The following is a 15439-nucleotide window of genomic DNA, read 5'->3' as shown; positions in this document are numbered from 1 at the left end:
TTTTAAGGAAAAAATGGAGGGACGGAAGGTAGTTCAGGGAAGGGCCGGGCCCCCCCCCCAATAACTATCTGATGCCTGCTTCTCATATGCAGAGGAACGGTATTCACTATAGAAGTACAAGGCCCCCTAAATCAAACCACAAACTTTAAAAGAAAACTTCTCCCTACTACTCAGTCCCAGACAAACTATCTAAGGAAAAAGAAGGGGAAAGAATATTAGTAGAAAGAGTATTTTGTTATTGAAAGCCCATCCTTGTATGTCTCATGCTTAGCTAACAATCAATTTCTATAGAACTGTTTAGGAATGGGAAGAACAATGTGAGGTAAAGCTCAAATTCCACATCTTTCTGCATGTACAGAGGTTCGATGCGATTATTCCCTCTACGACTTTAGCCATTACCTTTTTCTGTATTGCTCCGATTACTTTTTCCTGTAGTTCTTGAGTGGAATGAAGCAGAATCATGATTCTGTGCAGGAGGTGCAAACAGTGGTGGAATTCCCAAGAGCGGTGGGAAAAAAGCTGCCCCGTGACGAGAGTGTGTATCCGCTGTTCGCCACCATTCTGCACCACAAAGAAAATAAAAACAAACTTCAGTTGTTCTAATAATATATTTAAATATTTCTGCAAGCATGTTGCTGTATACATAATCTACAGCAGATTTACTAAATCTGGAAGTAAGAAGAAAACACAACACTTAGGAACTTCTTAAATTACATGAATTTCCTGCAGCAATTCTGGTTTTAAGTCATTAAAGCCATTCTGGTAAAGATTTCAATGCAGTTTTATTTAAATGCATTCTGAAAATAAATACTTAATAGAAAGCTATGAGACAGTGATCACCCCAAAATGAAACTGCTAGTCTTATAAACAGGATCAATATTCACAGGTCACTCTTGAACATTCATTATTACCCTCAGCAGTCTTCCTACATCGGAACTATGAAAAAAGCACAACAGCTTTAAGTTACCTCTGCGATCTCAGTCTTGGAATAATACTCCAAGGCCTCCACCACAAAAACACATCTGAAGCAGTTCCCCATGAAATGACCTATTTAATACAGGAATCTCTAGCTACTCTATAGTAACTCTGTACCCATTCTAAGAGGTTTCTACCCTGGAGTTTGACACTGAATTGGAAAAAAGCAGTCTATTTTTTTCCTGTAACATCCCTATTAAAATGGTTGTTTCACAACCAGAAACAGAACTACTCTGTGCTGCTTGTTACATAAATTAAAGTAGTCAAGCAAGGAATAAAGATTTCTTATTTTAAAAACAATTTAATACTCTTTTTTGCTTTTGTTGCCGTTTTAAACTTTCATCTTAAATGGTTATTGATTTTTGTTTTCCAGGAAAATGTACTTCAAATGAGTTGATATGGTCACTACAACTTTCAATTTTTAAAGTTCTTTTACTATAGCAGCAACTATTTAGAATATTTATGCAACCCTTATACTTTTCTGCAGATTCTTGAAACTCTGCAAGACCAGACTTTTTTTTTTTTTTTTTACAAGGCACTGCTAAGCCTAAACCACCATGTAAGAGAGAAATATCCACTGCACTGCTCTTGTCATAGGTTTCTGTGCTTAAACAGGAGCCCAGAAATGGTGTGCAGATTTGCATAGAGGATTTCCTTGGAAGTGTCAGGGTCTTCTTTTATAATAGCTGTTGCAGTAGCTACAACAACATTTTGCAACGCATTTATTAGTCAACAACTGAAAAAACCACAAAGCATAACTAAAGAACCACCTTTCAAATCCCTCTGAAGGGAAAGAAACTTTTGAAAGAAGATCCTATGTTAAAAGTTACATATGCGAGAGAGAGAAATGTGTGTGTTTGGAAAAAAAAAAATGCAGTAATATTTTGTCAGGAAAATCACTTCCAAACTTCTCTTAAAACTAACTCTCCCCACCCACCACCAATCAAAACAGAAATGATATCACATTACAAGAAGCAGAATAATCAGAAACATGACACACAAATGCCATTGTGACAAGGGCTAGAAACATATGTTCAGTCTACATAAACCCTAAATCTAACAAGCAAGTGCACATAAAATAATACAAGTTGTGGAAGAGGTGGTTATCAATTGGTCAGGTCCTACACTGGCTATACGACCCTGTGAAGGTGTTTAAAGGGTAGCAACGCTAAGTGTTTTGGTACAGTTGACTCATACAAAGAAGCTGTTAAAACACTGCTTTTTTTATGCTTAAAATATCAGATTTTTGAGTATGCTTTCCAGTCTTACAGTGAAAGCCATTATGTAACACAAACACTAAAAACACACTGGAAGGCACAATCTACACAAGTAACAGGATGGACTAGGTGGTAAGCAAGTCTTTTCTGACTTCTGTGATTGACTGTTTTTCCTCTTTTTGAAACTTATTTCTTTAGGTCTGAATTGCAATTATAATTTTTTTTGAACCCTGAAACATAGCATAAGTTGTGGCATACATTCAGGAAGGAAACAGTTTTGCATAATATCCCTGTGAACAGGTGAGAAAGAGCAAAATCTGTGGTTTGGCCCACTGGCATGTTTCCTTTCTTAAAACAAAAATACCAAGTTTTGTACATTACGAGGACGAGAATTGTGCCATAAGTATATAACTTCTGCTATTTTACACACATACATTACCAGTGTGACTAAAATAATTAAACCATATAGTTGAGCAGGATTTAGATTCTAATGCATTTTAAGACAGTTATTTCATATCGCTATAAAACACATTAAGAAGATAAGGAAAGTAAGAAATAGCTACGTTAAGTATAAGGATGTCACATACAGTAATTAAGACTCTTAATAAATACATAAATGAAGTTTGAACAATGTTAATAAACAAATTTTAACCTGCCAGTGTCAAGACACTGAAATTGTAATAACATACATCACAGTGATTTGAAAATGTTATAAATGAAAGATTCTAATTGCTAGAAAGACACAAAATATGGCTAGAATACCAGCAATGAAAACAGAAGACTGGACACTCTAGAGCAACAATTCCAAAACTTTCATCATGGTACGATAAGCAGGCTGTGATTGATCTGCAAAAACTTCACATTATTCTATTATCTTAAATTTGGAATTTAAGCATAGTGATACATAGTAGTTTTGTATGTATTCTGAGTGGTCCCACAAAGTTACAGAATCATTGCTTTGGAATGTACTAACCAAGAAATGTAAAAACAGTGGTCACCAGATAATATATATAAAATAGTACACATGCAGACAAACTGCTACCGAATTAAGGACAAAGGTGCCATTCAAAGGCTTAAGCAAGATTATAACAACTACAGACAGCTAGACTGCCTAAGATAACTTCTGAGCGATTTATTGTATTATCAAGATCTATGGAAAATACCACCCTTCAATGAGACGGCAAAACCAAAATTGTAAGATTATTAATTTTTCCCCCTACACTTATTTACCCAGGTACATGAATATAAAACGCCCATCTTTACAGACATGAGCATCTCAATTTTTAGTTGAAACTTTTAAGAACATCACAGAAGGTCAGAAAATTGTCTAAGGTCAGATGCAGAGTTCTTTCATTCCTACTTCAGCAAAAATAAGATTTTCTCAATGAAGAAAGTTTCTCTTGCAAAATGGAACAAAGTCAATGGAAGCTATGAACAACTACCATCCCTTATAAGCAAAGCTTAAAACGAGTACCCATTAGCTCTGCTGCACTAACACACGTTAGATGGCTGTTACAAGTGAATGAATCTTTTCATATAATAAAAAAATTCACTGCATGAGAACATTACAAATGAATCAGTATTCACTGCTTTTTGAAGTATTTTTCCCCTCCTTACTTCACCTCTGCATGCATTTCTTTCAGATGCTTTTGCTTTGTGTAGGTATGTATACAGTATCTCATTATCCTCCCAGTAACAAAAAGTTCTGCTTTTACTCCTCTGGCATTAATAACTAAAACAAAATTCTGTCATTCGTATCAAACAAAATTTTAAAAATACTAAAAGATCTCTTTGCAGTATTTGCTGTAGGTTTTTACCAGTACCTAATCCTACACTCCTAAAACTCTACCGGTGGTGGAATCCCACAATCGTAAATTCTACCGGGGGGGCAAGGGGAGGCACAGGTGGACACACAGGGCCTGGCCAGCCAAGGAAAGAGGAGGTCTCCTCAAGATGGTCTCCACTTCCTGGCAGGAATATATTTTCTTCAAACTACAGAAAAAGTGAATTAATAAGCACCTTGACTTACTGCATACTTTGGAGAATGCAAACAGTATTTAGTTTACTTTAGAAAGCTTTGTTCTCAGATGTAAGATTTACAGAGTATGCAAGACTGGAAAACACTAGCCGAGTAACTGACATCTTATGGTGGAAGTCACATGCATCATTTTGTATGCATCTCTTTTGTGCAATACGTTGATATTTTGAAGGATGGGAGACTACTGACTTTACAAGATACCACAAAAAAATTCCCTTTACTTATGAATAAAATCAAGTAAGAAACAAGATCATGCCGGCCAATCGTATTACAGACAAATGATATATCTGTAATAGTACTTTCAAGAATTGTGGTTATGCAATCAACACACCCATGTAATGAAGAAGGATGTTACCTTGTGATGGAAAGAATAAAAAAGATCAAGCACTACTTTGTTTCTTGGAAGACTACTGTGAAAACACTGGTCCTGAGAAACTCAGCCAACATATTTATTTCTTCTCATCAGAATCGTCCTGGATTTAAATCAAGCCTATAGTCTGAAGTCTTTTGCCTGAAGTCTTTTACAAAGTCTGCCTGGGGGTGAAGACAGTTAACCCTCTTCTTTAGTTTAATATTCCTTGCAACAATGTTTACCTGGAAAAGATGCTAGCTGGGGATGTGCTGCTAAGGCTGTGGGTGTACCAAGTGTTCCCAAGCCACCAAACTCTGCATACCGTGAACTGGCTGCATACGGACCAAAGACTGGGTGACTGAACACTGGGAAGGCACTCGATACAGTGGACAGCTTACACAGCTGATCCCCAGCTGTTCTGAATGTATGCCCTGAGGGGAAAAAACAACACTTGAAATTGCACTATCCAAACAGATGCTGTGAAGTCCAACCTCAAGGTTAAAAAAATTTTATTAAAAAACTTTTATATTTTAAAAGCTATCGTTAAGTTTTACATATAGTATCTTCTTCCAGTATTGGCATTGTACTTCTACAAGACAGAAAATATCTGAAAACATGAGCAACTCTAACAAAATGTTTGTAAGTAAAAATGAAAAAAGGTATTATATTTGCCATGGCAATTTCTGTTAGCAGTGGAAGAGAGTCTGTTCCTTTAACATACTGGGATCAGAAACAGAGGAGTATCCTTTTATAAGCAGATCTGTTTGACATATCTATCCTTAATACACATGAAACATCCTATTTCAGAGATCAACAGGGGCCTACAAAACACACGATGCACAAACTAATAATGAAATACACAAAATAACAAAGGTTATCTTGCACACATTTTGTAAATTTTAAAATAGAACTCAAAACCCCCAGTAACTTCAGTCATTTTTTGAGATCTAAAATGAAATGTATGTAAGCTAGTTTTTGAAAACAATTTAAAGAAAGTTCTATTGATCATGAACAAATTATCCATTCGTAGGCACTTCTACATTCAGCCCTTACTGGTATCAAAAGTACAAAATAGAATTTCTAGGGAAGCCATTAGCTTTGCTTTGTAGAAGTTGTGAAACTGCTATTATATTGCTTAAACACTGTATTTCGTTTTTTTAGCTATGGTCCTAGATGAATTACATTGAATTAAACACAGCTCAATTTCCGAAGATGATCCAAAAAAACAAACAAAAAAAGCCATTTTAAATGGCAGATATACATTACTCCTAAATCTTTTCATTACTCCTAAATCTTTTTCCACAGCAGTTAGTTTTAATCTCACACTATTTATATTTTCAAAGCTCATAACTTCATTTAAAACTCCTAGAATACCAATTTCCAATCCTGCGATCAACCAACAGGAACCGTTACAATGCTTTGTCTGACTTCTGTCAACAGTCACGTCAAGTGACTTCACCAGTCAAGCTTGGATATGTTACAGCTGTTTGTAGCCTCCATTTTGGTAAGACTCCTCTCCTTTTCTTGACTGACTTAAAGCCAATTCCGCCCCATCCCCCACCCCCAAAAAAAACTGTTTTCATAGAATCACAGAATCATAGAATAGTTTGGGTTGGAAGGGACCTTTAAAGGTCATCTAGTCCAACCCCCCTGCCGTGGGCAGGGACATCTTCTACTAGATGAGGTTGCTCAGAGCCCCGTCCAACCTGACCTTGAATGTTTCCAGGCATGGGGCATCACGTAGCTGGACTTGAACAGCAGCATCCAAAAAGTAAAGGCACTTTTAAGACAGACATTTTTTAAACAACTCTCACCATTCCTCTTTTTTTTTTTTTCCTCCTTTTTAAATTAACAGGGTTACCTAATTAAAAACAAAACAAAACAAAACAAAACAAAAAAAAAAAAAAAAAAACCCAAAAAAACCAAAACCAAAACACACCAGTCTACAGAAAAGGTTTTCAATCTGTGGCTTTAATGAACAGAAGAAGGAAAAATAGGTCTGGTGTCTACAAACTTAGCAGTCTGTGGTATGCATTTCCCTTAGAAAAGATTTAGGAGTACACAAATCTAAAATAGCGTAAACCCCTGGGATGAGACACTGAGAAACTGTCTTTTTCAACAGTCTACATTAAGACCTCTCAGTACTGGTTTAAGTTTTAGTGTTTTGGTTCTTTTCTTACTTAGTAGATTTATTTGAAGTGGAACAGGTTGCCCTGAGACAATGTGCAGTCCCAGTCCTTGGAGGTTTCCAAAACCAGACTGGTTAAGAGCCTGGGCAACATGGTCTGACCCTGTAGAACGATCCTGCTCTTCAGACTAGAGGCCTCCTGACGTCCCCTCCAACCTGAGTTTTCCTATGATCCTACAAACTTACAAGCATTTCTCAGTGTAAACTCAGGACAATATCCCAACGATATTTTTATTTTGCAGACATATTTCAGAAATATGCATTACTCAATTCCAATCCAACTATTTTAATTACTCTTTTTCAAGAATCCAGTTCTTTACCTCATTTTCATACTATTTCATCATCATCTTATAAGCTGTAATCTGTGATAACTTCTTAAGAGTCAAGAACTGGTTTTCTTTACTTTTTAAATCTATATAACAAGGCAAACGTTTTCTTTGCCTATATAGGTGATGAAAGCAGTGAGAATCAATATTACCACAAGCACCTCTACACGCATGTAAGAACAAATTATTTACAACTTAGTTTAGCAGCTCATGTGAAACTTTACACACAGTTATGACAGATATACCTAAAAATATAGCAAATATTTAGTAGTAAGTAAAAACATTTCTTTTAACTAGATAATTTTGCTTCCAATTTAAATTTTTAATTTACAGAGCTCTTGCCAGTGTTCTGTACCATTCTAGTACCTTATAACTTACGTAAGTTTGTTTTTTGTTTTTTGTTTTTTTTTTTAATTTTGTTACTGTTGTATAGTAACATGCATTAGGTATAAGCATAAAGGCCATTTTAAGCTTCTTTCTTGTAATTTGTTAGTGTCCAGGACAAGATTCTGACCTGACTCTTGACACTAGTATAGCTATATCAGAATGATGCATTTCCCATTATGATGGCATACAGTGGACACACTGCAAACTCTCATAACCATCATGTACCTAACAGTCACCGCTTCTAGCCAAATCAGGCCACCACTGTAATTTGACTCGAGGATAGAACCAGCCAATGCAAGGACATCTTTGAAAGGTCGTGCAAATTAGGGGAGGTCTCCAACAACTGGAGAAATGTCAATCTTGCACCCATCTTCAAAAAAGACCAAGAGGATAATAATCAAAGGAACTACAAAACAGTCACACTTATGCTAGTCCCCTGGAAAATAATGCAGTGAGCCCTCTATGTGAACCATGTAGGAACACATTCCTGGGCACATGCAGAATGCCTTCCATGATAAAATTACTGGGTTTATGGACAAGAGGGTAACAGTTCATGTCACTAACCCCTAAGCAAGCATGGCTTTCGATACTGTCTCCCACAAATACTCCTTAATCCAAATTAGGACATTATGGTCTGGATGGGGTGACTAGATGGGTAAGAAAACAGTGGGATGCTCAGAGGGTAATGGTTAACGGGCCCTACTCTACCTGGATGACTGTGACAAGTGGAGTACTGCAGCGTTTTATCCTGGGATCTGTGCTGTCATCTTTACCAATGACCCAGAGTGGGAAATGGAGTGTTTTCTCATGAAGTTTGTGGAAGACATCAAACTGGGGGGACAACTCAAGCCATTTGAGGAAAGGGCTGGTATCCAGGGGGACCTAGACAGGCTGGAGGAATGGATTGGCTGGAACCTTATGAAAGTCAACAAGAACAAAAGCAAAGTCCTGCACATGGGAAGGAATAACCCCTTAGAACAATACAGGCTGGAGACTGACTGGCTGGGAAGCAGCTCTGCACACAAAACTCTAGGGGTTTCGGTGGACACCAAGCTATACATTAGCCAGCAGTGTGCCCTGGCACCAAAGGTCAGCAGCAAGCTAGGCTATATGAGCAGGAGCACAGCCAGCAGAGCAGGGGAAGTAAATATCCCTCTTAACTCAGTACTCTTCAGACTGCATTTAGAATACCACATACTGTTTTGGGTCCCAAAAACTAGACAGACACTGATCTCAAAGCTGACCTTGCTGTGATTATGAGGCTGAACTAGATGACCTCCTGAAGTCCTTTCCAAGCTTCATTTTTTCAATGATCTAAGACTACAGATATGCAGAGAACCACGGTAGTTCTGAATAAACAAGTAGCAACTGCCAGAAGCACTCTAGCTATGGACGTTGAACTTCCAGAAGGCCAATTTACTGTACTTCTCAGCAGGATTAATTAACCTATGGGATCACCAGCACAGTGATATCACTTGTTACAGCCTAACCAGCTTGACCTTTTGATGTATTTTACTGAACTACAAAGACTTACCCTACACATGTTGGGGGGAATCTCATTCATGTATGTAAGAAGTCTCTCACTGCAAGGAGTGTCCTACCTGAACAATTTGCCCCTTTGCCCTAGCACAGAAATAGCACCATTTGAGTTTTCAGTAAACGCATTTCTTGAAGAGGGGCAGACAATAACCCCCCTCTACTCTCTAGGCACTGTTTGTTGGGGGTGGGCAGTGGAGAGAATTATCTTGCTGCTAGATGACAAATGACAGTAGAGGTGGACTACAGTGAGTATCTTCCAAGATTTGTCTTCTACAGGGTGGCTATAACATGTTTGTTGAACAGATCATTTCAGTAAATTTTACACTGTTCTTCAGACCTCCTGCCAGAAGCACAGAAATTTTTACGTGCAACAATGAAAATGCCAACCAGTCTAGTCACAGTGCTTATTTAAAACTTTCCAGGGCAGGTATGGATCCAATTCAATACCCTCTAGCAACCATTTTTTTATTACACATTCTCATGAAGAAATAAATGCATTACAGAAAACCTGTTCCACCTTCAAGCATTGTCTTCAGTCACGCCACCGTGATAAAACTTACACATTTCAGAAAGTCAATAATGAGTACATCCCATCATTATCATGAAAATCAGACTGGGATAATTAGAAGTTGATTAGGTTCTTCTTATTAGAAAGCCATTGTCCCATTGCCAGGCTTTCACCTTAAAAATTACTGTATCAAAAATTTCATGGCTTCATCCCTCTGCAAAACTGGAATGAATGAACTAACAGAAGATGCAAGCTATTCTTCACCTCTCTTCAAGAAAATCATCAGAACAAGCAACACACATTGAGCAATTCTATCTGTAGAAATGAAATGACTAAAAAGTGATTCAAACCAGCAAAAGAACCACTAGAAATCTTAGAGGAAAGCCTCATCGAGTAACAGTTAAGCTCTGTCTTGTCACCTTCATATTTCTTGTTGGAGGAATGTCCATTGTTTATTAAAAAAAAAAAAATCACCAGGGAATTACCTGCACAAAACTGCAAGATGATTGCAAGTCTTCACATTATGAATGTACTGTTAATATCTTTCATCATTTGTTTAATTTTATGTACGCTACAGTATTATTCCAATTTTAGTTTGCTTTCACTGTAAACCTGCTCTGACCAAGTTAACTGAAAAGCTCTAGAAACAACAAATGCTTTAGAACAAAAGCCTCTTCCCTTTTTTCTGATAACAGCTGTTCTTTGATAGAAAAGCACCATTCAAACATTCCACAGCTGTTACCTTTATATTTACAGCTCCAACTATGGTAAGACCATTCATTGTATCACCTATCACTCAGAAATAACTAAGAAAAGGAAGGTTTGGCAATAGTTTATTTCATCTGAAGTCCAGTATCATCACTGTGTAATATGAGACCTTCTACAGAGGGCTCCTTTTTGCTGACTCTTGCATGGACCATTTAAAAGGCATAATTTCCCATACAAAGTACTCCATGATATCATTATGAAGACATGTACTGTCATACTTCATGCCAGATCATTCCTTACTCTGTGAGTAATCTTACCTGATGTCTAGCAAGTGATTAATAGTAGTTCTAAATAAGAAAAATAAGCCAAATGAGGTAAGAGGGACAATGCTTATATGAATCCTGAGACTGTATACATCTCCTATGCTCAACTCCATTTTTTAACTTTGAAAAACATGAAGGAAGAAAAGACAGGCTATGAGCAGAAAGCACAGCTAGAGGAAATTTTTTCCAGCAAAGGCTTGTCTGAAATGGAAGGGGTGTCTGGCATTCTGAAAGCAGGAAAACTGCATTAGAGAATCTTGACAATCTTATACAACAATTAGTTTCTTGTAAGCTATAAGAATACCTCAATTTATCTAAACTTTTTTCTTTTAAAGAATTGTTTCTGCTTCTACGAGAACTCAGCCAAATTAACAATAACTACGTCAGGCAATTGATTGCTAAGGAGCGCCAATGGGGTATCTTTCTTTTAAAGCCCTTCAAACAATTTGGAACTTCCAGCTGTAGAGTGGGCAGTGAGCTGCTGTCTACAATCTATTGCATTGTTTCTGACTGTACTCTAATTTTCAGGACATACAGTGTGCTTTATTTGTTTAATCAACAGTACAACTGCCCCAGTTTCAACTGGTGCCCCTGCTTTTAACTTCAGTATGAGTAATGCTGTCTGTAAGACTGGGAGGGTGGCTGGCAATATGAAGTTAAGACATGATGGGTTGGAGGGAAAAAAACAACAGGGCTAGATGAACTGGATTGTAAAAATTATGGGTAAAATGTAAGCATAGATGGACTTGTGCATACCTTAAACAATAAGGAGAGTGAATCTAACGCAGAAGGGGAAAGAAGTGAAAAGGAAAATGAAAAGGGGAAGTGACCAGAAAGAAGTAAAAAGAAAGTTTATTTGAGCTGCTGCACACCTGGGAAGGTGGGGAAGGGCAACACGGAAGAGAGCAGGCACAGTACAGCAACTCAGCATGTGCTTCTATGTTAGGAAAAGGCAAGAATTTATAACAACATAGATCAGAGACAAAACAAAGGGATGACCAGAAATTTTGTAATACTGGTAAAGGAAATTTCATAGGAGTTTCAGAGCTTAACTTCAACTTTTGAAATAGCCTGAACATGAGGATGCAAGAAAAATCAGGGAACTCCAAGACTGTAAAAGCATACATAGCCAGAAGAACAGAATAGTTGCTAATGAAGAGAAAAAGCAGGAAAAGACCAATATCAAAGAACAGAAAGTTCATTTGTGCCATGTTTTAATATAAAGAGCAGTGCACCAAAAAAAGACAGCACCAGAAAGACCAAGCATTCTCTGTTTTCCAAGAGACTCACTTTACCACCAAAGGCCTCTGCAAACTGACCACACTTTTGAAGGACTTGGTGCACAGAAAACATTACTTGACCTTGTTTGTTAATTCTGTTCCTCCTTCTAGATTTTTTTAATGGTATTATTGTGTATAATGGATAATTCTAGAATGGTCTCCTGGACTGCAGTATCTCATCATGTTAGGTATTATGAACACAGGGGCATTCACAGGATTTTTCATTTATAGCAACTACAAGGCAACGTAATGGCAATATTACATACATTGTGCAGGGAAATTCCACTTACTGAGTTCAAATTTATGGTTCAGGTGCCTTTTTTTGGAGGGGTTTTTTTTTTTCCTCCTCCAAAACAAGAATGAATTTGCACTTAATTTCACTGATGCTAACTATTGCAGGTGACGTGTATAGTGAGTATTTCTTTATACTTTCAGCCTGAGTTTAAAAACACTGTATTTCAGTTCTATGTTTGCTGAACTTAGTTCAAATGTCTTCAACATCAGTTAGTAAATTATCACATAAAAAAAAGAAAACACCCCAAACCTCATTTATGTACCTTCTTCCACAACTGATGTCCATACTCAACTAGTAATACTAAATGTTAGTTATCATCTGCTACACAGTTCAATTAGGAAACATCACAATAGTCTTTTTGTGGTTTTTTTCTTAAAAAAAAAACAGCAATACCACTTGCTTCTCTCTCACAGACCACAGTGGTGATTCTTAATGATGCTGATGAATAGCAATGCATTGCAATGTTTCACAATACTTTGAAGATAGGTCAAGTTAAAACATCCTTTGAGCTTATTAAGTTTATCAACTTTCTTCACCACACAAAAAATAGAGTAGGTGACTTGATACAACATTACACAGTATTATGGCCTTTTAAAGAAGTACATTGTGTGCTACCTAAGCCATTATCTCATGTGTCCAGAAAAGAGAAGCCATCAATTTTTAGATATGCATTTAGAAACATGGAAGAAATAAAACATAAAGGAAAAATGGAAGCAAAGTCTTGTAACAATAAACTGAACTGTAATGACATTTCTCCTCTTTCTTATTTGATGAAAACATTAACAGTCTATCTAGCAATTAATTCTATATTTCCTTAATTTTACTTTAGTGTTTGCTCTTCAAGTTACTAACTTACTGTAGACATGCTCTGCATAGCAAAATTTCATATTAAACTGCACTCCTTAACATTCCTGACTTACTTCAAATAGGTTAAATATTTTTGAGCACAGCTTTAGAAATTCTACTAACCACTACACAGATAAATGATTGAAAGCATTACTCCAAAGGGCAACATACATTTCAGCAATGCTGGTCTCTTACTAAGAAGGAATGATAACTGTGAATGCCTTTGTTAATATTAATGAACTTCACGGTGCAATATGAGGTTTTCAAAAGGGCTAAAAAGGAATAAATACTTAAACAATGCCTTAAAATACAAAGCATCAATGCACCAACCAGAAGAAATACAAAAATAACTTGGTATTTCTAACAATGCTAAGGGCATTCCAACTTACACAGCAAATCTAGATAACTGCTTGCGGTGACAGAAATTACTGTGTATTTTCTTCCTTTCTGTGTTGTTCTTTAATCATTACAGTGCTAGCAAAGTTTCCTTTCCACATGCCTCCCAACACCAGTAAGTCTTCCAAACTCCTCATATGCGTGATTCCAAACTACTTGTATGTGTCATTTCATAGTACTGGTGAATGTCCCTCTGTAAAAAGCCAGAAAGCATGGAAAAGGCTGGAAATGGTTTATATATATACATAAGTAAGTCATCCACTCTTATCATGGTTTAAAAAAAAACAAAACAAAACAAAACAAAAACCCTCATCTGAGGAGAGAAACGTCAAAAATATCTGTTAATTTAAATGAAGAGCAATGCACTGGCTATCTCATTAAAGCACTTCAAAAAAACCAAAAAAATTAGCATTTTAATAAACTATGAATATGCTCTCACAGAATCAAGTACACAGGTAACAAACGTTAATGCAATTGCAAGGATGCCGTCTTTGACTTTCCTTCATAAATCATAGGTTAAAATAAACTAGTCTTGGGCTAATTTTCTAAAAAAAAGGTAAATTTTCAAAAGGGATTGGCAAAACTGCACTCTACTGAGAAAGCTGATACATAATTTATGCACACATACTGCAGATTATTGAGGAGTAAGAATACAAGTAACATAGACAGACCACTAACCTACTAAGCCATATTTCAAAAACTATCCATCTCACGGCAACTCTCAATGAGGCTTGCTTTAAAATAAGAACTAATAGGTGCTTGATGTGGTTTTAAATGAAATTAATTAGGTGCTTGAATACAATGGTTTCCTTTAATCTCTAACATCCAAAAAGCAATGAACTGAAATTATTTTTCTTTCAATGTTGTTTCCACTAAGTCCTTTCCTTACAAATAAAGGTAAAATTCCGTATCCAAACAATACTCAAAATTGTTCACTCATCTCTGTAGTTGTTACAGCAAATATCAGATGAGACAAATTAAAACATGGAAGTACTTGCATTATGCCTATTAAAGTACTTCCCCCCCCCACTTTTTTCCCTCCATATTTCTGCTTTTATGTTCTTCAATAACCTCGAAAAATAGGGGTTTTAATTTTATTTTTTACATCTGGCATAGTACTCCAATAGTCTTGTCCCGAAAAAACAGAGTTTAGCCAGTGCCTGGACCCCACTGCACTGTGCAGTCCAAACACTTGAGAAAGAAGTCAGCTTCTGGCCTATAAAGGTAATAATATGAAGCAGGAAGTCTAAAGGAGGCTGGTATCATGTTTAAAGAATTATTGATAATAATGAAATTAGAGACTGCTTCTTAATGCTACATATATAAGACACTAAAATTAAGATGTACTGACCATCTTAACATTGATTTCCAAAAACTGATAACTTGTGATGTAGATTGTGTATGGGTACTGTGCTAGTATAGAACTAACAGAGTATATATATTCTATATATATAGAACTGGCAATTGTACTCTACTGTTGTTCACATCTTTGTACTTAACCTAAGCATCTGCATCACTTTAACTATTACCATCACATTCTCCCTCAATATTTGAATTGTTGTACATTCCACAAACTGTAAATCACCACTTTGTTTTTACATATGTTTCAATTTTGCTATTGTCACTTAGCATTCAGAATCCTTAAAATCTCCAGAAGTCAATACATACCTACAAGTCTCAGATGAAAATTTTGACAAAACTAAGGACTATAAAAAGCACCACAAAAGAAATTTGTCTATTCAGTTTTACATTTTAGGCACTAAATTTGATATTTCTCAACATATACTTCAGGAGCCACTATGTCATTTTTACATAAAGACTGAGACAAAAAAAAAAATAGCTGGTATTTAAAAAAAAAAAAAAAAATCTTTGTTACTATAAATTGGAAAAATCAAGTGGGAAATTACAGACTCTTCCAATTAAAACAATCCTGTGACTTTGTGCATTTATGTCCACAATTTTAAAATTCTTCTGGGTCTCATTTAAGGAGAAATAGTGGTCTCCAAAAAGACTGAAGATTTTTGCTTTGATAGAAGCAGCTTCTGGTTTGGAAAAAAGATT

The 15439-nt window shown here is 36.3% G+C and overlaps 1 protein-coding gene across 1 annotated transcript in view; it reads right to left on the bottom strand.

Annotated features, from left to right (window-relative positions):
• BAZ2B (bromodomain adjacent to zinc finger domain, 2B) overlaps positions 1-15439 on the bottom strand; it is a 131932-nt gene that overhangs the window by 71847 nt on the left and 44646 nt on the right. Inside the window, exons 3-4 of the mRNA XM_009334018.1 lie at positions 4825-5013; positions 400-561 (exon numbers count right to left, since the gene is read on the bottom strand). Coding sequence (XP_009332293.1) covers positions 400-561; positions 4825-5013 — 351 coding nt within the window. The remainder of the gene's footprint in view (positions 1-399; positions 562-4824; positions 5014-15439) is intronic.

The sequence above is a fragment of the Pygoscelis adeliae genome, unplaced genomic scaffold, assembly GCF_000699105.1.
Source record: "Pygoscelis adeliae isolate BGI_AS28 unplaced genomic scaffold, ASM69910v1 Scaffold131, whole genome shotgun sequence".
In the NCBI taxonomy this organism is placed as follows: domain Eukaryota; kingdom Metazoa; phylum Chordata; class Aves; order Sphenisciformes; family Spheniscidae; genus Pygoscelis; species Pygoscelis adeliae.
Note: the sequence above shows the minus strand (reverse complement) of the source record. Positions and strands in the feature narration are given on the sequence as shown.